At 49.3% G+C, this 23,996-nt stretch overlaps 4 protein-coding genes across 8 annotated transcripts; 2 read left to right on the top strand and 2 right to left on the bottom strand.

Annotated features, from left to right (window-relative positions):
• Positions 1 to 608: 608 nt before the first annotated feature.
• LOC137883941 (RING finger protein 122-like) lies at positions 609 to 6,603 on the top strand. Of its 3 annotated transcripts, none has more exons than XM_068725551.1 (7): positions 609 to 1,297; positions 1,642 to 1,826; positions 3,237 to 3,390; positions 4,152 to 4,194; positions 4,699 to 4,740; positions 5,328 to 5,410; positions 5,704 to 6,603. In XM_068725551.1, the coding sequence occupies exons 2-7, from the start codon at positions 1,802 to 1,804 to the stop codon at positions 5,822 to 5,824; spliced, it is 468 nt and encodes a 155-aa protein (XP_068581652.1). In that variant the 5' UTR covers positions 609 to 1,297; positions 1,642 to 1,801; the 3' UTR covers positions 5,825 to 6,603. The 3 variants fall into 3 exon arrangements, with proteins under 3 accessions (XP_068581652.1, XP_068581650.1, XP_068581651.1); XM_068725549.1 differs by having other exon boundaries at positions 1,480 to 1,826; XM_068725550.1 differs by having other exon boundaries at positions 1,475 to 1,826.
• On the bottom strand, positions 6,596 to 17,564 carry LOC137883940 (protein RRP5 homolog). 3 transcript variants are annotated; one of them, XM_068725546.1, is made up of 36 exons: positions 17,520 to 17,564; positions 16,897 to 17,055; positions 16,575 to 16,715; positions 16,284 to 16,448; positions 16,026 to 16,187; positions 15,807 to 15,927; positions 15,541 to 15,716; positions 15,189 to 15,296; positions 14,851 to 15,063; positions 14,617 to 14,741; positions 14,454 to 14,514; positions 14,027 to 14,173; positions 13,668 to 13,919; positions 13,424 to 13,549; positions 13,140 to 13,334; positions 12,786 to 12,956; positions 12,480 to 12,693; positions 12,240 to 12,389; positions 12,003 to 12,115; positions 11,395 to 11,894; positions 11,223 to 11,285; positions 10,851 to 10,947; positions 10,631 to 10,720; positions 10,397 to 10,499; positions 10,109 to 10,286; positions 9,930 to 9,986; positions 9,709 to 9,831; positions 9,463 to 9,585; positions 9,169 to 9,334; positions 8,842 to 8,988; positions 8,582 to 8,728; positions 8,210 to 8,460; positions 7,929 to 8,097; positions 7,690 to 7,843; positions 7,390 to 7,555; positions 6,596 to 7,262 (listed from the first exon to the last, which is right to left on the bottom strand). In XM_068725546.1, exons 2-36 carry the CDS (start codon positions 16,996 to 16,998, stop codon positions 7,088 to 7,090), a joined length of 5,451 nt encoding a protein of 1,816 aa, XP_068581647.1. In that variant the 5' UTR covers positions 16,999 to 17,055; positions 17,520 to 17,564; the 3' UTR covers positions 6,596 to 7,087. The 3 variants fall into 3 exon arrangements, with proteins under 3 accessions (XP_068581647.1, XP_068581646.1, XP_068581648.1); XM_068725545.1 differs by having other exon boundaries at positions 17,479 to 17,545; XM_068725547.1 differs by having other exon boundaries at positions 8,582 to 8,725; positions 17,479 to 17,545.
• A 148-nt stretch (positions 17,565 to 17,712) lies between these two features.
• Positions 17,713 to 19,107, top strand: LOC137883944 (ATP synthase membrane subunit K, mitochondrial-like). Its single transcript, XM_068725554.1, has 4 exons — positions 17,713 to 17,800; positions 18,585 to 18,689; positions 18,794 to 18,887; positions 18,980 to 19,107. Exons 2-3 carry the CDS (start codon positions 18,603 to 18,605, stop codon positions 18,881 to 18,883), a joined length of 177 nt encoding a protein of 58 aa, XP_068581655.1. The 5' UTR covers positions 17,713 to 17,800; positions 18,585 to 18,602; the 3' UTR covers positions 18,884 to 18,887; positions 18,980 to 19,107.
• Positions 19,100 to 23,734, bottom strand: LOC137883943 (transcription initiation factor TFIID subunit 5-like). Its single transcript, XM_068725553.1, has 11 exons — positions 23,314 to 23,734; positions 22,737 to 22,965; positions 22,305 to 22,620; positions 22,049 to 22,212; positions 21,583 to 21,718; positions 21,376 to 21,496; positions 21,155 to 21,284; positions 20,463 to 20,627; positions 20,188 to 20,365; positions 19,818 to 19,995; positions 19,100 to 19,624 (listed from the first exon to the last, which is right to left on the bottom strand). The coding sequence occupies exons 1-11, from the start codon at positions 23,732 to 23,734 to the stop codon at positions 19,410 to 19,412; spliced, it is 2,253 nt and encodes a 750-aa protein (XP_068581654.1). The 3' UTR covers positions 19,100 to 19,409.
• Between the last annotated feature and the right edge of the window lie 262 nt (positions 23,735 to 23,996).

The raw sequence follows: 23,996 nt of genomic DNA, 5'->3' as shown, positions 1-23,996 counted from the left end.
CGTGCAGGAGACGTCTTTGTCCGGGCTGTGACTTTCCTCTCTGCGTCTCCCTGTTTTTCTCCCCCTTTATGTCCCGCTTTGTTCCCTCTATCGACAGATGTCTCTTCCCCTCTTCCCTCCTCTTTCTGCCCTGTTCTTTCTTTCTTTCTTCGGAAAAAAAAAAGAGAGTGCGACATGAGTGTTCAAATATAGATCAAACGTGAATAATAATCAGCCGTAGATCTAAAAATACAATCTCTGTCTGCGTGAAGGAAGCGAGCGGTGAACGAGGTTGCAGCGTCTCTTCCTTTGCTGACCTCCACTTCACAGAAATGGCTTTGTTTTGGTTGTCAGGACATCAGCCATGCGCATGCTGCTGGCGGGGGCCTCCCTCGACTTTGCTGCAAATGTCTCTCTTCTCTCCCTCTCACATATACATGCACTGGGGCGTGCGCACACAGACACACACACACACACACACACACACACACACACACACACACATCAGCATGCTTGCAGGCGCCCTATTCGTCAGTGTCAGGCTCATTCTGCCTTCCTTCCTGCCTACAGATTGGAGGATCGAGGTAGCGAGGGAGGGCTGAGGGAGAGGAGAGTTGCGAGGCAAAACGGCTGGTCACATGAGCAGAGATCTGTTTACAAACCCAAGGCAGAGCAGAGCAGAGCAGAGCAGAGCAGAGCAGGAGCGAGGGGAGGAAGGGAAAGGCGAATTGCAGGCAGTCTCTGAGCAACATTCGGGACTGAAAGAGGAAGAGGGGAAGCCTGCCCTGACAAAGCCAGCTGGAGGTGGGAGAGTCTGAACACGACACACGCAGACACACTTCTGCACACACACCACCTTTGTCTCTGATTTATTTTTTTCTGAATTGAAGGAGCAGATGGTTAGAGGGAGAGTAGGATCCCCCCCCCCCCTTACGCATGCACACACACACACACTAACTGACACACAAAACACACAAGATCACCAGCAAAACACCAATCCCAGCAAGGACTGTTGTTGACTGCATGGAGCTGTCCTCACTTTGTTTGGGCTCTGAGGACAGCAGCACATCTTTGCCTTCCACACTGAGGAGGAAGACCCGCCGCACGATCAGAGGACTGGAGGAGGAGACAGCAGAGGAGTGGGGGATGAGACTCTGTTAAAAGAAGCGGCTTTGGGAGGAAGACAAAGCGCAGACTAATGCCAGATAATTACCTTCACTGGACGAGCGCTGTCATTTCGAGCGGTGGATGTCATTGAATTTGGTGAGGGGGACAAGACCGCAGACGCAAAGTCCAGAGGCCCATCTCTGCTGGGAATGTAAGTATTTCCTGTGACCAAGCAGCCTGTGTTGTTTACCACATTGTGAGTGAGTGAGACTCAGCTTTACTCCTGAATAACACATGGTACGAGGCATCTGAATAACAATCAGCTCTTGTCAACAAGATTTCTTTGTTTCCTCTTCTCTCTCCTGTGATGACATCATTCTCACTGGAGTCCAGGAGCCCATGAGGATCTTCGCTGACGGTCCAAACCCCAGTCTTAAATCTCCCAATCCTTACACGGAGTGGTTAATCCAGATTTGGGGAATGCCGGGCAGCGCAGACCGCTGAGCCAACAAATACCGAGGCAAATCTGAAAATCTCGATGGTTGTTTTTTGAAGGAGCTGACACAACGAAAAGAGCGATCCAGCTCAGAGGGACTCGGTCCAGGCTCCGAACAGACTCGGTGTCCGTAGCTTTTCGGCCCACGAGCTCGGCTCCTCTCCAGCCTTCTCCTGACGGGGCCTTGATTTACTGCTGCTGCTCTGGGAGTTCAATTTCATGCAACCATTCCAATGGTGTAACGGTAAGTGAGTGGATTTCTCTGCCAGATAAACAAGAGGTCGGCGGCGCGTGTGTCACATAAACTCAGTCGCTTAGTTGCTGGTTCATGGGATCCCCGTGTAGTGGGAGGAACGGTGAATTACTGAGAGACAGGAGGCCTCACTTAAAATACAAGAATACATCAAGGTCCTGTTTGTTTCACAGCCATGACACCTGAAGACTGAACACATTGTATTCTCTAACTTTACTACGCTCTTGTTTTGTTGCTGTTGACTGATTCTGCAGCGCGTCCACGCCTGGTTCATGACCGTATCTCTCATTATGTTACCCTAGGTCTTCCCTACACGAACCCCCCTCCCCCCCCACACACTTCTAAATCCCCCAACCACCCAGCCATGTCAAATTATCCAACCCATACCCCCCACAGGGTGCAAGCTGTACCCATTCATTCACTCTAAAGAGAGACACATGGACATTTAGAGGCTGGCAAAGAACGTCCTCGCTGCAAATTAATAGGAACACATGTGGCCTGCGGAAGTGGGGCTTCCTCTGCTATTGTTTAACCAAATGATCCTTTAGTCCCCAGAGTTCAATCTGTTTAATATACACCAATCCCCTGCCACCTGCAACACACACACACACACACAATTCAGACAGGCGCTAGACATCCCTACCCTTCCATCCCCCAGTGCTAACACACACACACACACACACACACACTCTACCAGTCACCTCTATAGAGTCTGTGGAACAGATGGTGGTGAAACGGAAGTGCTGTCTGTCCTCCATGTTTGTCTTGTTCACAGCCAATTAACGCACAGCCCTGTGATGGCCTCAGTTGCCACCGCGGTGCCAGTCACAGCTCCCTGGAAACACCTGCATCAAAACAAACACCAAACACTTTGTGTAAAAACTCCTCGCCAAATATCTTCTTAAAACTCTTGGCTGTGTGGAGACGAGCCAGAGCGCCCCGCTGTCATCGTCAAGCGGACATATGGTGACGTTTAGTGCCTGTTGACAGCCAGGAAGTCTGATCGTTCCTTGACCGGAGAAAATAACGTCCACAGATCCCCAGAGCCTGCTCTCTAAACTCACAGCAGAACAACCGTCTGCACACATCTCCAGCATCTTCAGTCCGTGCTACCAATTAGGATTTGCGCTGTCAATGCTAACAACTGAGAGCTGTAAACCTTGGGGGAGCTTTGGTCTTTGTTATGGGAAAGAAAAGAATTAAGTTGCCAGACTTTTCTATTTTGAGATGGAAAATGCAATTTCAAGACTGAGATCGCAAACAAACTAAATAAAATACAGAAAGCTATAAATGAAAAGGTTAACTGTCCTGATGGTCCCACAGAATGACCGTCACTCCTCTATCAGAAATACAAACGTGTGTTAAGTATCTAATGTGTATCTGCTGTGCTCTTCTCACCAGGATGCCTGTGTGGTTTGGGTTCTCAGCACTCTGAACACTACTGCAGCATGACGTCTGACATGTATCACCTCCCGCTCAATGTGTTTGTCATTGTGCTGGGCATCGGCCTCTTCGTCTTCATGCTCAGCCTCATCTTCTGCTGCTACCTTTTCAGGTAGGTGTGTGTGTGTGTGTGTGTGTGTGTGGGGGGGGGGGGGGGGGGGGGGGGGGGGGTGCACTAGAAACAGGAGAAAAAGCAGAAGAGCAACACAGCAGGTTAAAAATAATTCAAAATGAGCTTGGTGATAAGACCTTAATATGTGACGATAGCAGCAACAATGGTGCAGATGTATGTAGTGGTTGTTTACCACTACAGATACACAACATATCAATCTATGCTAGTAGCTATATATAGATATAGCTCATATGCATGTTAAAGCAAAAGAATAAGTCATATATGTTTTGCAAAAGGCTTTAAAATTCAGTTTAAGCTGCTACCGGCTTAGCACCAAACAATAGACGGACGAAGTTAGCGACAAACTAGCTGATTAGCTAGCTAGACCAAAAAAAAAACCTAAATATTGGACTCAAATGAATGTGTTTGGAAACATGTTCACAAGGTGATAGAAAGGTATGAATGCAGATGTAAACAAAAAAAATGTATGTTATGCATTTCTAAAATGTGTCTCATCAGATTGATTATTAGCATCAGTCTGGCTGTAGAGTGATGTAAATAAAAAAAGCAATAAATCTAATTATAAATTGCAATCAGCCCCCCCCACCCGACCCCCCAGGTTGGGCACCACTGACAACAGCTCCAGTTGTTCTGCACGTCACTGTGCACGTTCTGTCACTTCCACCGTACAGATGTGTCTCTCTCTCTCTCTCTCTCTCTCTCTCCCTCTCCCTCTCCCTCTCCCTCTCTGCCTCTCTCAGGTTGAAACAACAAGGAACGAGGGAGCAGTTCAGCTACAACGAGGTATGTAGTCACTGCAGGGCGTGTCACTACGGGGGAGCATGCAACGGCAGCTTCTGACGCGGGTTATAAATAGGCCGCTTATATAGCGTTTCACACTGTTATTGTGACCGCAGCCGTTTATACATGACCTTGACGTCATCCGCGTCCTTAGCTGCCCCCCCGGTGCAGCTGCAGCGCGCCGAGCAGGTAGCAGCGGGGTGTCACAGCGTTCTGTGGTGACAGTTAGTGACAAGGTTTACAGCTGCGGGGAAGGTTAAACTCCTGCTGCAGCCGGCTGCATGATACGTTATACATATTCACAATGTTCTTTTTCCAAACAAATAAAGGAGTGCACACCCCTCTTGTAAATGTTTTGAAGCTCGTCACATCAGGACATTGGACCCATCTGAGATGTTTGTTTTACACCGTAGATTTTGTGCCAATATAACTGTGTGCTGACACATCAATCACACGGAGATATGTGTCTCCTTCTCCTTCTCCTTCTCCTCCTCCTCCCGACTGTAGGTGGTGCTGAAGGGAGCGAGCAAGAAACTGAGCCTTCTGGGAGTAAGTCATCGCTTTTACGCATTTATTGTGTTAAACGTGTGACGAGCTGCATTACGCGTGTGTGTGCGTGTGCGTGTGCGTGTGTCGCTTTGCACGTTCCACGTCCACACTGCTTGTGTCTGCGGCAGCTCTGATGACCCACTGCTGGGCTTCGGTTGGATGCGATCAACATGCTGCTCACACTCCGAGGCGATGGCCTGAAAATACCTTGAATCTCAACCTTGCATCTCAAATGCAGAGCGCCGCTGCTCGTCTCCCTTCTTCTTGGAGCAGAATTAGGACTCCATGAATAACTGCACTCATTCAAAATGCATTAGAAAAAGATCTCCGTCTCTTGTGATTCTAAAAATATTGCTTTTTTTCCCAGACAGTGGATAGTTAGACAGTTAAGGGTCATTTTCATTCTGAATTTAAAGTCTCAATCTCTGTACAAGGGATTGTTGAAATAATAGCGTTACGGTAAAAGCATTATTATTATTATTATGCTATAAATCTAGGTCAGAATTAAAGGATCTCATTGAATGTGACACATGAGGTGGAGGCAATAATAAAAACTAACCTTGTGTGTTTTTTGTTGGTTCTTGCAGCAAACCTGTGCGGTGTGTCTGGAGGAATTCAGGACCAGAGATGAACTGGGAGTCTGCCCATGCTCACATGCATTTCACAAGAAGTGAGCGTCTTAGAACTTATTTTACTCTGGATTGGACCAAGCAGTATTTATTACCTATGAACAGATATAGTTATAGGTGCAAACCCTATTTGAACAAGTGAAGTAAATGTTCAGAAATCTTATAGAACTTCTTTGCTTTTTCCTTCCTATTTTGGAAGATAAGAGCACTTTTAAACAGTTCCTCCTCATCCCGTGCTTTGGACTGAACCGCCCCAGTGATGCGTCCTCATACGCTAGTGTCCAGTGGAGCGGCTCTCGTTTAAACTACGCTGTCATTGCTTTCGTCCCATCAGGTGCCTGCTCAAGTGGCTGGAGATCCGCAGCGTGTGCCCCATGTGCAACAAACCCATCCTCCGGCTGCACACGGACGCTCCCCAGGGTGCCGAGAGTCCACTGGACCCGGAGGAGGTGTGAGGGAGCCGGGAGACGACGAAAAACGGGACTCCCCTTACAGAAAAAAAAAACCAACCAACCACACACATTAAATACAGTAGGGACGATGGGCCGCGGTCATCTTAAAGACATCTCACGAGAAACGCCGATAGTGAGCAACAAACGGCTGCCCTGCCGCTGACCTTTGAGCAATACGCCTTCATGGGAATTTGATATCGACGGCACCAAAATGATCTGGTCAGATCAGTTAGGGGACGGGTGGATGAATGGGATCTTTTCATTAAAAAAAAAAAAAAAATTTAAAAAATGCTCCTAGTTCTACTTCCATAACGCACCGTTCACCAAAACAACATGGCAGGCTTTAGAGCGCAGGAGTCACCAGACGACTAGAGCAGCGCTGCCAGAGAAGAACACCACAGGGACCGAGCGGGACGTCAGGATCAGTACGGATACCTCCAATATCTCAGGCGGTGTTACCAATACCAGCCAGCACAAAAACCACGTCAGTCGCCCTACATCCCCCGTGCCACACACGCATCTTCAGTACTGCCAACGTAGGGGAAGCGCTCCAGAGGTCAGAGGTCAGCCTCCAGACCTCCAGCCGACACCAGCGGGATTACAACCACGGCGAGTTAGGTAGACGATATTGTTACCGATTGTGTCCCATGCCCTCCTCTCCTGTTAAAAAGAGACTGATAGAGAACTAGTCCTGCCTGTATGTATTCTATGTAAACATGTCCCTATATATTGTTCTTTTGTATTTGTTGCTTTTAAATAAAACGTCACGTAATGTATTGTAATGGTGTCGGGTTTATTGAAAGGCTGGACAGACGAGTAGAAAATGCTCCCACAAAATGTTCGCATGAAAATGAATAGTTATTACATGAATTATGATCTTCAGAGCTCGTCACAATTCACCATGAAGAAACGTCAAACACCAGTTTCTCTGAACATTTACACAGATTGTTCAAACACACTTTACAAACGTTTGACTTTTGGCTTCAGAAGTCTCCGGTCCACAACTATTAAAATCATTTTTCTATCATCTTCATTTTGAGGAGGAACCTGTATAAAATAAGAGAATCCTTTATTAGTCCTGTACGAGCATCTGGAGGTGTGAGGCTCAGACCGGGTTCACAAAACTGCAGTCCACACACACACACACACACACACACACACACACACACACACACACACACACACACACACACACACACACACACACACACACACACACACACACACACACACACACACACACACACACACACAGTGTGTATTTGGTCATTGGTTGGACGCCTCGGTGCCTTTAGCTTCCACAAACTCCATGGCCTTCTCTTTGACGGCCTGGATGCTCTGCGGGGTGCCGTGCTTCTTCTCGTACTCCAAATAGCGCTTGAAGAAGAACTTGATCTTCTTCACTGAAACGCTCAGGTGGATCACGCGGTCAAACAGCGCCCTGCAGGAGACGGGTAGTTAGAACTCTTTACGTTCGATCCTAAAACTGGTCTCAACAGGTATAGTTCTCTACATGGTTAAAGAGAGAAGATACAAGGAATGAAACAAAGCAAGGGCCTCGGGCTCACCTGACTTCCTTCTGTGAGCCGTGTTTGACCATGAGGTCGATGAAGACGGACCACAGGTCGGTGCGTTTCGGGTAACTCGTCAGGACTTTGTCGAACATGGTGCGACCTTTCTCTGAATCGCCGTAACGGAACTCCAGCTGAGCGAACTTGGCGATCACGTCCACGCCTGAGAGGAAGCGCGACAATACGCAAAAGGTTAAAACCTGTGGAGACGCACAGCTGGGACGAGCACTCGCTGGTTCCAGTCACCGGCGGGTGGGTGTACAGCACAACAACAGAAATACAGCTCAGCCGTCTTACTTTCTTTGGAGGGCAGACTCTTCAGCGCCCTCTGCAGGAGAGCACTGGCGCCGTCACTCTGACCCTGTTGGAGCAGGAAGGTCCCGTAGCTCAGCCACACGGCCTTATTCTGACGGAAGCGCTTCACCATCGTCTTGTACAGGCCCTCCGCCTCCTGGACACACGGGACGAAAGAGAGACGCGTTACAGAACACGGTGCTTCAGCATCCGTCTGAACAGACGCACTCGGCGGATCGTACCTTGGTCTTGTCGCACTTCGCGTAGATGTCGGCGAGCTGCTGGTACACGGGCGTGGGCTCGCAGAACTGCAGCGCCCGCTCAAACACTTTCTTCAGGCTCTCCTCTGTGCCGTACATGTTCTCCAGGTTCAGCAGGGCCACCCACACATTCAGCTTCTCCTGCTCCTCCCTGGACGGGTACACAAACAGAAGTAAACCCTCAACACAGTAGCAGATGTGGACACACTGCTGTACCTCCTCACCCCAGCAGACACAAGGACGTTCATCTACAGCTCAATCACCTGAAGGAGATGGTCTTCAGGGCCCGCTCGGCCACAGCGCGGGCCTGCTCGATCTGGGTGGCCTGCAGATGGTGAGCCATGTACTGGAGCCAGAGCAGCGAGCTGTCGGGCGAAGCGAGGAGCAGGCGCTCGAAGGCGGCTGCATCTTGAGGCCGCAGGCTCGGGTCCATCAGCTCAGACTCCCGCTGGACCAGGGCCTTCTCTGCCGCCTTCTTCTCCTGCTGGAGCTCACGGCGAGACTTTTTCTGGGGCTGGTCGAGGAGAGCGGCGAAGACGTGACGGACGGAAACGTTTAGATGCAGAGCAGGAAACCGGAAGACGTTCTAAACTACTGAGACGGTACACTTGTGCGCATATTCACGGTCGGCTCACCTTGCTGCTTCCATCTTGGTCCTCTCCGTCGCTGGAGTCGCCCTCCTGCGCCGTCGAGGCAGGCTTCAGGGAGCTCAGATGCACGTCCCAGGAGAAACCCGCCGCCACCTGCAGTCTGGATCGACCCGCCGAGCCGGACGCCACCTGCTGACAAAGAGGAGCGGGACGTGCATCTTTTCAGGTTCTGCATAATAACATTACTGCACCAAAGCTACGGAGATTTGCATGAATGCAAACGATACTGAACCGCGCTCGCTTACTTTTACAGACTCGGACTTGGGTTCTTCTTGGTCTCCCTTGTCCTCCTCTTCTCTGAAGTACACCTCCACTCCGCTGTCACTGTCATCAGTCTTTGCTTTCTTTGTCTTCTTCTTCTTCTTCGTTGGGACCTGGGACTCTGCTGGTTTCTGGTGACCATCAAGCATTTAGCAGATTGTATTACGGCGAGACTTAAGGAGCGATAACTGAAGACGGCATTGATCTACGTGAATGGGGGTGGGTCATCTACCATGTGTTCACTACTGAACATAAAAAGCAGGAAGGAAGGGAGGAAGGAAAGGTTGGCGTGAGAGGAAACCGTTTGTTACCTGCTCACTCTCAGACGCCGAGCGCTTCTTCTTCTTGGAGTCGTGCTCCTTCTTCTCCTCTCCGATCAGACGCAGCGGCAGGCCCAGAGACTCCGGAAGGACGTCTGGCTTCCCGGTGTCCCCCGGGAGCAGCGAGAGGTGGACCAACTCCTCCTCCTCGTCAATACTGAGGACAAGAATAGAAAAGAGCTGCAGACGTGACGACGGCATCGGCTCTATAAGCGGCCGTTACCTACAGCGGCACCGGGGCGAGTCAAGGAAAGACACACCATCAGCAACTGGAGCTGGTCGTACCTGTGGATCTTGGTGGTGAGCAGCGTGTTGGGGGTCAGGTGCTTAAAGAGGACCTTGTGGTTGTTGACAAAGTACTTGGTGGACTGCTGGAGTTGGGCCCTTCCCGTGATGCTCCTCGACAACCTGGAAGAAAAACACGAAGATGAGGATGATGATAACTGAACCTGGAACTACATGTTTCCTGAGGTTCCTTTCAGAGGTCTGTATGTTTCTATCTGTCCAGGCTGAAGCTGAAGCTTCACTTACCTGATGAAGACCCCCTGCTCGCCCACAGACTTGACGTAGCCTCTGATGATCTGGCCCACCTTCAGTTCGTCCACAGACAGAACCTCGGGGTCCTTCGCCGGCTTGGTCTGCTGTGGGTTCAGCCTGGAAGAGCAAAACGTTACGGAACCAACCAGATGCTTTGAGATACGCGTCTGAATGTGAGACACAAAACTCACAAATCCAACGGGAGTCGCTCTTACCTCGACGGACGTAGAGACAACTGCCACTTGCCATTTTCAACCCCGAGGAGGAAACACCTGAAGCGAGAGAAGAGGCGAAAAGAAACGTGTCACTTCAAAATGGGATTTAAAGACATCAGAATATGTGCAGCACAAAAAAAAGGCATTTCAGCCAAACGGTCGCTGCTGCGTCTCCCGACCTCAACAGCTGATCCTTGCTGAACCCGTCCAATGGGTTCGGCCTGTAGGCGTCGGCCAGGTCGGTGACGGCAACTGTGCCCGAGTTGCCGAAGGGAAGTTTGACCAGGAGGCCAACCTGTGGCTGAATATTAGTGACCATCCCCAAAGTCACGCCGCCCGTCTCCAGCTTATGGACACCTTGAAAACAAAAAAGGAAAAACAGAAATCAGATGAGTTAAATACGAGTTTGAGAAACAATCTGAAGCAAGAGCCAACAACGATGGGAAGCAATAAACGGTTAAGACAACCTGTGAGCGACAGAACGAAGCGTTGAGGTTTGGAGGTCACTTCTACCACTCTGGCGTGGACCGCTTGGCCCAGCTTGTACACTTTTTCCGGGTGACCCCCATCCTGAAAAAAAAACAAGAAGAATTTAGACAATCGCAGTCTTTTCTCTCAAGTTTAATAAAAACCACGGACGGTTAACAACGATCCCAAACGTTCTCTTCCAACACACATTATGAAACACTGTAAAAACGTACTTTTGGGTCGGTGATCATGGCCAGCAGGTCGACTGTCCCGGTGACACAAGGATCTGTGGTGACCTCCAAAGACTTCCTGTCCGGATTAAACTGGAGGCAGAAGCAGGAAAACACTGAAACACCTCTTCTGCAGTTCTGCTCCTTTAAACGTTGTTTTTGATTTTGTGGAAACTGCCAGAAAGAAATAAAGCTGCAAGCCGCTACGATTTCCCGAACTCACCTTTGACACGAAGCACGTGATTTCTTCCCCGACCGTGTAACCGCTCAGCTTCTCTTTGGCTGAAACCGCTTTGAAATCTTCACTTTCATCCAGTTTACTGCAAATAAATACATAAATAAGAAACAGACCAACCGCAAAATGTGTTGCATTGAGGCGACAGCAGATTAAAAGTAGAATATGAACAGCCAGAACGTGACCACAGGTCTACATCATTGTAATTAGCATTTTCTAATCTCTGCGGAATATTTGCTAAAAATGTCTGGTTTGAAATCGAGAACGCTGTAATTTCACTAATCTGCTTCATGACTGAATAATATTCATGCAGCATATCATGATCATGACAACGCTCAGTGAACCGTACTACACAGTTACCTGGGTATAAGTGTGAGCTCGGGGATGGTGTACGTGAACTTGGGATGGGAGAAGGGCAAGAATCTGAAAGAAGAAACTTGAGATGAATAACTCATAGTAGAAAATCATCACATTCAGCGTTACAGGAGCTTGCAGTCAGGAGAGTGAGATGAGAGCCGTGGTCACGCTCTACCTGTGGCTGGAGGCTTCGCGTCCTCCGATGACCCTGGCGGTGACCGCGCTGCCCACCTTCACCGTGGACGTGGGGAAGGATCCCTGACGAACCTCCGCGAGCTCCACCACCTCGGACACGTGGACGCTGCCCGTACCGCCGTCCTCCAGCGCGACCAGAACGGAGGCGGGCTTCACCGTCCGCACCGTACCCCGCACGATGTCCCCGAAGCGGTGACCCCTGGCGCTCGCCTGGTTCTCCGAGGTCGTGCGCAATCGTTTCGGCGCAACGCACTCCCACGACACCAGGGGGAGCCCCAGCAGAGCCGGGCAGCTGGGTTCCACGACCTCGACGGACAAACTCATCCCCGCCTTCAGCTTCTCCGACTCGGACAGAAATACCTCGTTCAGGTGGCTGCCGGTCTGGATCACAGTCAGCTGTGCCGTGTCGCCCAGCGAGACGATGGCGAAGTCTTTGCTGACGTGCTGCACCATCGCCGGGTACTTTGATCCTTCAGCCAGCTGTGAAGACGCAGACGAAAACGCAACAAAAAGGAGAATAAAGACAAGATCAAAAATTATAATCCGACTGTAAAATACTGTCATTGCAGCAATGGAAGAGATACTCACAGACTTCTTCTTCGCCACCAGCTTGGACAGGATGGACACGTGGACACAGGTCGACAGGACGTCAACATGGAGGACGACCGCTGTAGCTTTCTGACCCGAGGTCAGATTAACACCTGGACACAAATAAATACAACTCATAATATTCTTAAGGGAACAATGCAACATAGGACAGATGAGTCTTGATACGGGGAACAGACACGGTGAGGAACAAGCGTTTGAGTCGGTTTGAATACACACCCATGACATGGTGCTTGGTGGCCGTTATGGTGGCACCGGCCAAGTCATCAGACTTAAAGGTGGCGCCGCTGTCCTTCGCCGTATCTACAGTCAACTTCAGCTTCTGACCAACAGTCAGAGCAGCCAGCTGCTGGCGAAGATCACTGTTCTCTGAGAGGAAAGACGGGGAGACGCTGAGACGTTAAGACGCCGAGGACAAAAACTTCCAAGTGAAGAATTAAAGACCAACGCAAATCGCACCTCTCGCGGCGAACACCTCGGTCACGGCTCGTCTCTCCTGCAGGCCATTGATGAGTCTCGTCTGGGCATCGCCCTCCGGAGATATGACCTCGGAGATCTTCAGCGTGACCAGGAAACGCCGCTTTTCTACATCCAGGTTGGTCACTTTAGCGATCACCGTCTGGCCCGGCTGGAAGGCGGTTGTTGTGTCGCTGATGAACTTGTCCGTCATGGCCTTAAAAAAAAATAAAGAATTTTAGTAGTTAAAATGCATAAACGGCTCAGAAGCAGAGCGCACCAGACGGAAACATGAAGCCCTTTACTTACAGACTTGGGTGCGAGACCGACGAGGCCGTACGGGAACTCCACAAAGACGCCGTAAGACATGATGTTCTTGATGAAGCCAACCAGCTGCATTCCAACCGTGACCTCAGAGAAGTCCTTGGCAACCACTCCTTCCTCCAGCGACCATCTCACCGTCGGTTTCTTGGTGACCATCTTTAACAAGAGGAGCGGCTAAGGAAAGCAACAACTTCCCTGCTCTTCAGAATGAGGAGATGTAGCTCTAGATAAGCATCAACAGGTGGGAAAATAATGACTACCGTACAGAATCCATCAGTCATAGCCGGTCATAATCAGAATCACACAACATATACAGACTTCTTTTTTAATCCAGGATACAATAGTCTGCTTGTTCTTGTTGAAGCAGATGAGGTTTGAAATGCTGTCTCCCTCCTGCATACTCTCCCACAGCAGAGGGCAGTTGGACATGTGGTCAGAGAGGTGCATTGTGGGTAGCACGGCACGGATCTCATCGGGGAGGATGGCCACCTCCAGACCGTTGACTGACTTCTTCAGCACTTTAGCCTCCAGCCTCTGCGTCACACAGACACACACGTTGAGGTCAAACAATCGCTGAATTGAGATGAATAATAAATAAATAAATAAAGACGAGAGACACTCACCTTCCCCACCTCGCAGTCAAACTGGGGCTTGGCAGCTTCCTCGGTGCCTCCCTCCACCGCGGCCTTGAATGACAGCACCATCTTCGCCTTATCGGGGTCACACTGAAGCACTTTAGCCTTCAACACCTGGACGGTCAACGGAAAACAAACTCATCAGACGGCGAACACTCCGCAGCCGACCTCTTGTTAATAAAAAGGGTTCCCAGACACGATCCTCTGGGTCCACGCCGTCTGATCTCCTCACCTGCCCCACGTAGAAGAGGTCCTCGGGACAGACGACCGGCTGAGAGCTGAGCTCGTGGAGCGGCACCAGACCCTTGACGCTGTTGTAGAACCGGACGATGCAGCCGAAGTCTTTGATGCAGACGATGTAGCTGTGGGAGACGCGGCCGGGACGGGCGTCGGCGTAGCTGAGGAACAGCGGCAGGGAGCTCTCGACCAGAGCCTTCTTCCTGGTCAGGTACAGCTTCTTACTCTCTGCATCGACCGACAGCACCTGAAGGACCGTGGTCACACAACAGCACACCAACGATGAGATCCGCCACACGGGTCTCAATTCTCGCGGTTAATCTCGGCGGCTTTAAAACAAAAAACTATACCGACCCGGCATTTGATCTTCATGCCCACCACGTACTTCTTCTCCGGGTTCTTGAGGAGGATGTCGGACAGGTGCGTCCGGGGCACCAGGCCCCTGATGTGGTCAGACAGATGCACCACCATGCCGTGATCGAGCAGGATCGACACCGTCCCCTTGGAGGGAGACACATAGAGGACAGAGTGAGACAGACGACAGACACAGTGAGTGACGCTGCCTCGAGGCATAATGAACTTAAGAACCCTTACCTACCACAGCAGAGGTTTGGGTTATGTTAATTAGTGAGCTTTTGAGGCACTGGTCTTCTTATTTCGTTACGTTGTTATGAAGCCGGATTAGCCGTTGACCCCCTGTTTCTAGTCTTTATGCTAAGCTAACCGGCTGCTGGCTACAGTTTCATATTTAACAAAATGACGGCGATGCTTTCATTCTTACCTCGACAACCTGACCGGCCTCTAGATCTTGATATCTATAAAAACGCTTCTCAATCACACTCCTGGAATCAAGAGAAGAAGAACAGACGATTGTCAACACATCACATTGGAATAGTAAAGTGCATTATTACTGTGTAATAACACATAAATGAGGCGCAGCATACTTCCGCAGACTAACGAAGTGAATTTGGTCCATGGGGCTGAAGTCCAGGATCCTGCAGCTGTGCTCAGTCATAGCCAGCACTCTGTTCTCATTGGCTGGCTCATTAGGCTCCTTCAGGTGGTTCCTCTGTCCAGACGGATACATTGAAATTATGACGCTGAGTCCGCAGAACATCCAGAGAGCATTTATTCTTCCTAACGGTCACTTTAACATTGAAGACGTCGCCGTGACTCACGTGTACAAAGGCCAGGGTTTTGTCCGGCAGCTCCACCACGGCTCCAGACATGTGGTGCATCGCGATCATCTTGCAGTCCTTCACCACCTCGCCGACGCGGTCGCCTCCGGCGGGAGCGTGGTCCACTCTGGCGCCGGGCTGAACGAGGTGGCTGCGCAGACTCAGGCCCACCAGACGGGCGGACGGCTCCACGTACAGAACGCAGGCTCGCACCTGGGGGGTGGGGGGGGGGTCGACGCAAAACAGGGTCAGCCATTGGAACATTTAGCACCTTCGTTTCATTTCAATCCAAAGATATAAATTCCAGCGAGCTGAAAAAACGGACGGTTCGGTTTTACCTCAGCTCCCTCGGCGTAGCCGGACGTCTGCTCCGGCTCCATGTGGAGAACGTCCACCTGGCCGCTGAAGGACGACAGGAAGTCCAGGATCAGACCGTGTTTGGTCACCTGCAACGCAAACATGTAGACGTCATTCACAGGGAACACGGCCACCACTGAAGTTGGTAATGACACAACGTGACAATGTGCTGAGTTAACCCTCATCCTGCATCTCTTAGTGGTCTGAAGTAGCGGACTCTACCGGTCTACTGAACGCCGATCAATCGCTGGATGAAATAAGAGTTTCTCTCTCTTATCCTTGGAGAGACGATCTGCTCGTTACCAAAATAAAAGGCGCCGCCCCCCTTCTTACCTTTTTGATCGTAGCTTTGACCAGAAGGCCGGGCAACAGGTTGGTGAGGTTCCAGCCCTGCCCGGGTCCAGCACAGGCCTGGGCGCCGGTGGGAGGGCTGACAGAGAGGCGGACCACGCGTCCTTCATTCTTTACTTCTTCCACTAGAGAAGTCAAATACTGACCCACTTTCAGCTCTGCAGACACGAGAACACACAACAGCTTACATGTATTCACACTGTTTTGTCCCCTGATCTGTTACTGTAACAACTGCTGCATCATCATACCTTCCGGGTTGTTGTGTTGGTCTTTCACTGTCTTTTTGGGCAGGAAGGCTTTGGTTCCACTGAGACCAATGTCCACGATGTAGCCATGATCCTCCACACTCTCCACACAGCCACTCAAGGCCTGAGGCGTCACAAGATAACAATACAACAAAGTGTTGAATTTAAATTTTTTTTTTTTTTTTTAACAAAATATTTAACTGAAGACCACTGATGACTCACCATGCCAGCTTTCAGAGAGCCAGAGGTGAGAGCCTTGTTGACCAGCTTTGGATTGATTGACAGCTGGATGCTCAGAGAGCCTCTTTTGGCGACATCCAACTTGGCAACCGCACACCTGACCACCATGCCAGGGTGGAAGAGATGCCGTAGAGAGCAGATGTCCTGTGAAGTAAAAACACTCGTCTTAGATATTACTAAATATCCCGGTACACGAGTTAGTCTAACGTAGGTCACTATCTGATCTTAGACCAGTCGTACCTCTGGATCAGCTGAATCCAGTTGCTCGCCGAGCAGCTTGGTGTAGGAGTCACAGATGTTCATGATGCTGAGGAAGCCCTGCATGCCACAGGGCAGACTGACGGTCACCTCGAAGTCCGTTACCTCCTTCACACAGCCCAGCATCAGGAGGCCCTCCTTCACGTTCTGGGAACGCAGAACAAACAACGTTAAACTTAAGACACTACGGTAGTTTAACACTAACTTTACTCAGAAAACGAACCCACTCATCACTTTTGACAGACGTGCGTCGACTCTGGACAGATGCATTACCTTGATGTGGAGGATCTCCACACACTTGGCCGCCGCATTCAGCGTCAGACCGTCTCCTTTGTCCGTCTTGGGCTTCTTGGGCTTCTTGCCAGCGTCCTTGCTCGCCCCTTTCCTCTTCTTAGTTTCGGCTTGTTCGTTCGACTGCGAGAGAAAAGCAAACCAAAACTAAGTATACAAAAACAAAATCCACTTCAGTCATGCACTGATGTCAGGTGATCCTCAGTTCTATGAAGTCTTCTCCGATCCTCTGTGACGTGTCCTGATAAAGTCAAGTCTTTGGACAGCAGTGTGGACATGAAGACAGAAGAGAGGAGAACTCTACCTGGAATAAGTTGTCCACTTCTGTCCGCTGCACTTCTATTTTACTCTCGGTGGGCTTCTTCGCCGTCCCTCCTCGAGGGAAGTCTTCCTCCATTGATGCCATGTTTGATGTTTGTCTCAACGTCCAAGAAGATCAAAGACACTCTCCTCGTTTTAGAACCTGTAATCAAAGCACACAATGCAAACATTATTATGCGTTATTCTAACACCCAGCTCGTGCCTCACGTGTGACTCAATCATCGTGTTCAGTGAGTTACTATTACCGATAATATAGATGCTTATATATGATGCATCATGAGAGACACAGACAGCAGCTTGTCTCTCTAATCAGACACGGTTTCATACATTCAACACATTAAAACAATTAGAAACATATAACCGAGTCTGTTTGAATCAGATTCAACACTGCTGCACATAAAGTACTCAAAACGCACGAGACAACATCAGCTAACGCTACCCGTCTCGTGTTTTAGCTCTACAGGGATAAACATGACGCGTGTTTGCCCGCAGATAAACGGCCTACTCGGGTAGCTAGAGACTAACTCGATCTAAACGTAAATCAAACGGTTCTTTCGGTGTTTACCGTGAAATGTTTCCTCACGTTAAATCTCCGGCAAAACTCACATGTTTGTTCAGCAGCACGCCATGATCTCAACCCGGAAGAAAAACTCAAGTGGGCGTTTCATTCTCCCTCCAATCACAGACAAGAACAGGTGATTGACACCACTATTAGCCACTCAGGGGCCGTTTTAGACTCTCGCATTGAGTGACATTATTTTGGACCAATACTGGCAAACTGTCCGGAGTACGAGTGGGAGGCGGGACTTCCTAACGGATCTAGCATCGCGGCCTCAGCTGAAGGGCACTTGTTTCATTCTGTTTGCACCAGGGGTCGAGCCGCAAAGGTAAGTCACAACACGCGTAGAAACACATGACGACGTTCACTGTTTGTTCACACAACGCTGGGTAGTAATGTAGCCGCGTCGTCTTTAAAAACGCACCCGTGATAACGTAGAACGCAACCAACGGTCTGTAAATGCAACTAGCTAACGTTAGCGGGCTAACCTAGCAAGCGTGCTAGCTAACGAGCTATGCAGCGACTGGCCGCTGAAAGTCGGTCTGAATTAAGATGTGGATGAAGTCTGAATGTTATGCAGAAGTATTTGGGTTAAAGCATATTAATGCTAGCTGGATTAGATAGTAGGAACATGTCAACACTAACCACCGGTACAGTTGATCACGTAACAAGTACAGTACGTTCTGTAGAGCTAACGTTAGTTTAGCTAATGTGACATTAGTGTGTTCTCCTCTCTGCGTGCTGTCAAGTCGTATGAATTAAATCCCAATGCTGTGTGACTAATAACAACTTGATTTCCGGTTTAATTTGCTGATTATTTCTCGGTTATGAATGTAGTAAAACATATCAGTTCCACAGGGCGCAAGGTGACTTCTTCAAATGACTTGTGTGCAACCAACAGTCCCAAAACCCCAGAAATAATTCAAATATATCTGTCTAAATAATAACTTAACAGGATCTTTTAAAATGCAAATCATCAAAATGTCTGTCAGTTAATTTCCTGTCAGTCTATTAGTTCCAGCTCCAGATTTTGAAGTTCACTGTACCTGAGGCAGAGGTTGAACTTCGCTCGTATACTATTATTAATCGCACTTTTATTCTCCTTGTCTCAGGACCATTAACGATCCATCATGGGAGGACACGACGCAGGAACCCAGCACCAGTTCACTGGCTTCGCAAAGTACTTCAATGCATACACAATCACAGGAAGGAGGAATGTGAGTTGTGTTCACCGTAAATAAACTGTATGTTCATGCTTAACGGGGAAACTGTCACGAAATTCCCTTCATGTCTCCTTTTTTTTTTTTTCTTTTTTCTGCAGTGTGTTTTGGCCACATATGCCAGTCTACTAGCCATTGGCCTTTTCTTCAAATTGAAGCCCAAGAAGCAGGCCGCCGTCACAGAAAAGTGATCATGTGAGTCTCTGCATCCTATTATTTTCCAAATCCATTGTACTTTCAGGAAAGCTGCGTTCGTTTAACCGAAGGCCCTCGTTGTCTCCTTACAGGCGTCTGTTTCCACCGCCGTTTCCAACAGCTGGGAGAGGAGGAAGCATCTGGACATGCTTGTAATAAAATATCCCTGTTTGGTTTCCCCATGTTAATAAAGAACATTTATGCCCAAAACATAGAAAAACATGTTTGTTTTTTATTTACAGTGTACACCAATATAAAATACTATGATACAGAAACGCCAGCCGCGTGTTGAACAAAGCTGTACTCATGGCAGTGATTTCAAAAGAAAAACCGTCCTCCATCAACAATGGCACTTATCATGGCGAAGGGATATCTGCAATGGATCCGCTATCTTCATTCACAGCTAAATTCACACCACAAATGATTTGATGATGATGCAGTTTTGTCTCTTCAATTAATGGGGACTAGATTTGCTTCATTTCAAACTCCTGTGGATCATTTTCTCACAGTTCAGTAAAAGTCTCATGGATTGTAGGCGCCAGCGGCCAGCAGCAGGTTCCTGCGGGTGAAGTGAAGGTGTATGACCGGCGTGGATTTCGACAAGTAGGTGCCCAGCAGAAGCTCCTGGGAGTTATCTTGTAGATGGACGTGTCCCGTAGCCGCTGTGAAATCGTCGGTCTCTAAATCATCGAACGCTTTCGTGGCGTTCCACAGACGAACCGTGTTGTCCATCGAGCCTAGAATAACAAGATCACACGCCGTCAGTGCGAGCGTAACTGAAGGAGAACTCAAATCTGCATGTGAAAACCAACAGATACAGACTGCAGGGGTAACGTCTTCTGTCGCTTCATCATTCTCTAAATCAGTTTTTCTTAAACAATAGCATTCAGTTAGATAACAGTGAATAGAGATTCAACGTGTGTCACTCACCGGAGGCGAGGATCTCTCCGTCTCTGCTGAACCGGAGGGAGTAGATGGAGTCGGTGTGGCCCTTGAGCTCTCCAATCATCAGCCCGTGACCGATGTCCCACAGAAGAACTCTGCCGTCAGTGGCCCCCGAAGCCAAAAACTTACCATTGGGAGAGAAGGCCAGCGCGTGGATGGGACCCTGGAAGACAAGAGGTAAAGGCTGGCTGAGCAGTGGTCTCTGCAGCTGTGCTCTAGCATGAACCTGTGACTCTTTAACAATATAGAGGAGTTGCTCCAAGACTCATGGGTGTAGACGGTGCATTTAATGTAAAATCGGCTATTTCTTCATTGGCATAAACTTAGTTTTGATGTCGAATATGAATCGTCTCACCTTGTGACCGGTGAAGATGCGCACACAGTTTCCGTTCAGGACGTCCCAGAGTCGGATGGTGCGATCGGAAGAGCCTGTGGCCAAGTAATTGGAGTTGGGGTGGAAGCGGGTGCAGGTGACATCAGCTAGGTGACCGGAAAATATCCTCAGAGGCTGGTAGTGGTCCGTCGCCCAGAGACTGTTGGAGAAAGCACAACGTTAAACAACGACGCACATCTGCAGACGAGGGCGCTTATCTCCGCGTTACCGAAGAATGAGAAGAAACCGCTTCTTACCGGGCAACTCGGTCGTGTCCCCCGGAGACAAAATAGTACCCGTGGGGGGAAAACTGGGTGTCCCACACTGGGTAGTTGTGACCTTTGTAGCCCACCAGACAAGTAAATGTTTGGAGACTCCACAGCCGGACTGTTCCATCTTCAGAACTTGATAGCAAGTAGTTTCTGAGAGCCAAAGAATTACCAGAGTTATGTTAGTGTCTCTCAACATCATGCCTCCTTTAACACTCTGAACGTACACGCCAGTGCACAGACCCTCAATAATAATGTCAATTAAATGATGAATAAAGCCCACTGAACACAGTGTGTGTGCGCGTGTGTGTGTGTGTGTGTGTGTATATATATATATATATATATATATATATATATATATATATATATATATAAAAACACAGCAACACATTCAATTACTGCCATCTACTGGGCGCCTGTCTGAACACACCAGAACCGTTAGAAATATTGTTAAATAAGTTGTGAGCAGCACAACACATGCTTCTATCAACTGAGGAACATTGCCAGAATACCACCGATGTTACATTTTAAAGCTACAGAAACCATTTTACATGCTTTAATCTTATTGCACCTGGATTACTGTGACCGTCTTTTCACGCGCTGAAGAAGTAGAGACTAACTAGACACTAACTCTGCTTTGATGAAGGCTGCACACATAAAGACGTCGTCGTTTTTCATACCTGTCTGGGCTGAAGCTGATGCCGTACACCGGGCCACCGTGTCCATAGAGGATCTTTGACTCGCTGGCCGTCTTCTCGTCCATGATCCGCTCCAGCACGTCGTCCGACTCTTTGTCGATGAGATTCAAGTCTTGAGAGAGAGAGAGAGAAGAGAGACTCGAGTTACAGAAAGTCAGAGTAACATCGAGCTGGGCCGCCATGGCCACGGTCTTGCGCCGTACCTGCTGCGGACTTGACCTTGCGGAGCTTCTTCGGGGTGACACTCCACACCCGCACCGTGGAGTCAGCGAAGCCTCCCGCGATCAGGCTGGAGTCGTCTGTGAAGTCCACTGCGGTCAGACCCTGTGAGGATAATTAGAGATGATTCCCCCGTGTGATTCAAGATGACCGGTCCGTCGTCCATCGACCGCTGGGTTGTGAGTCATTACCTGGTAGGCGTTGAGAAAGGAGTAGAAGCAGATGGAGGGCAGGTTGTCTGGTCCCAGGCGGATTCTCTTGGTGGCCTCCTTCATGTACATGATCTTGTCCAGCTTGTCTGAATCCTTCAGTTCAGGAAGAGGGATCCTGAAAAAAAACCACAATGTCACTGACTGGTGGATCCACAAGGAATAAAATCAATAGCTGTAATCATGACTATTGTAAACATTGGAATATGTAGAGGCGTGGATGTTTGGCAACACTATCAACTGTCTTGTCCCGCATGTGGAAAAGTCACTTCCTTCAAATTAGAAGTTTGAATTCATGCAATAATGTTTCACTGAACGCTGCAGATAACTTCTGATGGATCACAGGTCATCAGGTGATGGAGACAGAGCAAGTGGACGTTCAGAGACACTGTGTAGACACACGCGTTTAGGTTTACAAATGTGAAATATTCTAGAGCAGAATCTCTACCGGGTCTGTGCCGGTGCATTGGGATCCTGCTTCTTGCTCTTGGAGCCCATGTTGTCCTTTTTGGGCTTCTTCTTCTTGGGTTTACCCTCCTCATTCTCTGCCTCCTCATCCTCATCATCAAGAGGAAGCTCGATTTCCGGTTCCTTCAGCAGTCCATAGTAAACCTGAATCAACGATAACAGAACGAGAACATGTCGTGAATTCAACAGTCAAAAGAAAAACATCACGTCTGTGTGTGTTGGTGTATGAATCCAACCTTGGCCTTGTTGGCCTCTCGCTTGCCCTCTCCCGCCAAGCTGCCAGACATGGCGTCGATCTGGCTCTTGCTGCGCGGCATGCCGTCGAAGATGTCAATGTAGAGGTGCTCCTGTATGATGTTCCAGATCTGGTTGTTCTGACGCTCCTGCAGGTGCCTCTTCAGCAGCTGGTACGAGTCACGGGAGATACGCAGGACAAACTTGCTGGTGCGGAAGTCCAGCAGGGTCTCGTTGCCCCTCATGTGCTCCCTCTTGGACAGGCTGGACAGAACGCGCAGGTCGTCTTCGTAGTAACACTCCTGATCACCGCTGAACCTGAGGCGGCGAGAGACAAAAGAGGAACGCTTCATCTACTGAGCGGGATTCAATGCTAGAACAAGTGTTTGTGGTTAGAAAGAGGGAGGATGAGGAAGGTGTTCGAGGAAGCTCACTTGTCGAAGAAGGCCTTGGCCTCACTTTCGTGATTGTTGTACACCAGTTCCAGATACATGTGCACAAACAGCGGGTAGAAGACCTGGGACAGCTCTGCTCGGTGGCAGTCCAGAACCGATTCTATGAACCTCTTCAGGCCGCTGTAGTACACCGGGTACAGCTTTGGGTCTCCCTGCTGACTGTAAGCTGACAGAACCACGTTGACGTCTGGCTGGTCCTCCGCAACAGCTGAAGAAGAAGAAGAAGAAGAAGAAGAAGTCTCAGTGAAGCTTTAATACAACATCTGTGTTATTTTAGATTACCTCAACTGTCATTCAGGTAAAGAATACAAATATCATTGCTTTATAACAACTTTTAAACTTCATCTGAGACTCTTGAGCAGCATATTGTAGTTGATGTATTTCTGGTCATTGAGAGTACGATTATAACTGTAGTTATAAACGTGATAGTTATAATTCACGGGGGAAATACTTCTCTCTAACGTTAGCTTGTACTATGTTAGTAGAACACATTTGGATTCACGATGCAACAGCGCGTCACACAACAAAAGACCCGCAGCCGAGTTGTATATCGGACCTTTAGTTGGCGCCGGGGCTACAGCGGAGGATGCGGTGGTCACCCGGCTGAGAAGAGAGCTCGCATCCCCGCCTCCTGCGTTCCCATCTCCCGCGGCACCAGCCGAACCCGAACCGGGGTCGCCGCCCGCCTTCAGATCCGGCGAATCCTCTGGTAATCCCGCTTCACGACGCAAAATGTCCACGGACTCGGTCAGTTTGTTCTTTTTGAGGAACTGCAGGACCGCCAGCAGCGTCTGCTGGTCCTCCGGGGGTCCCGCCGCCGCAGACGCGTTACTTCCGGCCGAAGCGCCGGAGCCCGGGGACGTAGAGAGCGGCCTCGCGTCGTTCGCATTGTTATTTCCACAGCCGTCGTTTGACGGTTCTGTTTTTATGTCTTTTTCTTCGACCGCGTCGACCAGACCACCTTGTACGGCCGCCATTTTAAAAATGAAATGCGCATGTGCGAGGTTTAAAAAAAGGGAAACGCCAGCCGCGTAAGATCAGATCACCTGATTGGTGCTTATTGGTCCACGTCATCCCGTGCGGAGCAGAAGTCCCGCCTCCCTCGTCACCAGCATCTCTGTGGAAACTGGTCTGCTGGTGATAATTGGAACAAAATCTAAATTTACAGCCCATCATATCATCACCAACAGGTTAATTTGAGCTCCAGTAGTTATTTCCATATTTACCATGCATAACGAT

The sequence above is a fragment of the Cebidichthys violaceus genome, unplaced genomic scaffold, assembly GCF_023349555.1.
Source record: "Cebidichthys violaceus isolate CVI_PGR_0920_01 unplaced genomic scaffold, fCebVio1.0.p SCAF_350, whole genome shotgun sequence".
Taxonomy (NCBI): domain Eukaryota; kingdom Metazoa; phylum Chordata; class Actinopteri; order Perciformes; family Stichaeidae; genus Cebidichthys; species Cebidichthys violaceus.
This window is presented reverse-complemented; position numbering and strand designations above follow the sequence as displayed.

Coding starts and splice junctions, on each gene's coding strand:
- LOC137883941 (XM_068725551.1), top strand. CDS start 1,802: ATGCAACCATTCCAATGGTGTAACG. Junction 3,391..4,151: donor TTCTGCTGCTACCTTTTCAG/GTAGGTGTGTGT, acceptor TGCCTCTCTCAG/GTTGAAACAACAAGGAACGA. Junction 4,741..5,327: donor AGAAACTGAGCCTTCTGGGA/GTAAGTCATCGC, acceptor TGGTTCTTGCAG/CAAACCTGTGCGGTGTGTCT.
- LOC137883943 (XM_068725553.1), bottom strand. CDS start 23,734: ATGGCGGCCGTACAAGGTGGTCTGGTCGACGCGGTCGAAGAAAAAGAC. Junction 19,996..20,187: donor GCATCTTCACCGGTCACAAG/GTGAGACGATTC, acceptor CTTGTCTTCCAG/GGTCCCATCCACGCGCTGGC. Junction 19,625..19,817: donor CGGAGAGATCCTCGCCTCCG/GTGAGTGACACA, acceptor TTGTTATTCTAG/GCTCGATGGACAACACGGTT.
- LOC137883940 (XM_068725546.1), bottom strand. CDS start 16,998: ATGGCATCAATGGAGGAAGACTTCCCTCGAGGAGGGACGGCGAAGAAG. Junction 15,928..16,025: donor GCTCTCTGAAAGCTGGCATG/GTGAGTCATCAG, acceptor GTGACGCCTCAG/GCCTTGAGTGGCTGTGTGGA. Junction 7,263..7,389: donor GGCTCACAGAAGGAAGTCAG/GTGAGCCCGAGG, acceptor CGTCTCCTGCAG/GGCGCTGTTTGACCGCGTGA.
- LOC137883944 (XM_068725554.1), top strand. CDS start 18,603: ATGGGAGGACACGACGCAGGAACCCAGCACCAGTTCACTGGCTTCGCA. Junction 18,690..18,793: donor CAATCACAGGAAGGAGGAAT/GTGAGTTGTGTT, acceptor TTTTTTCTGCAG/TGTGTTTTGGCCACATATGC.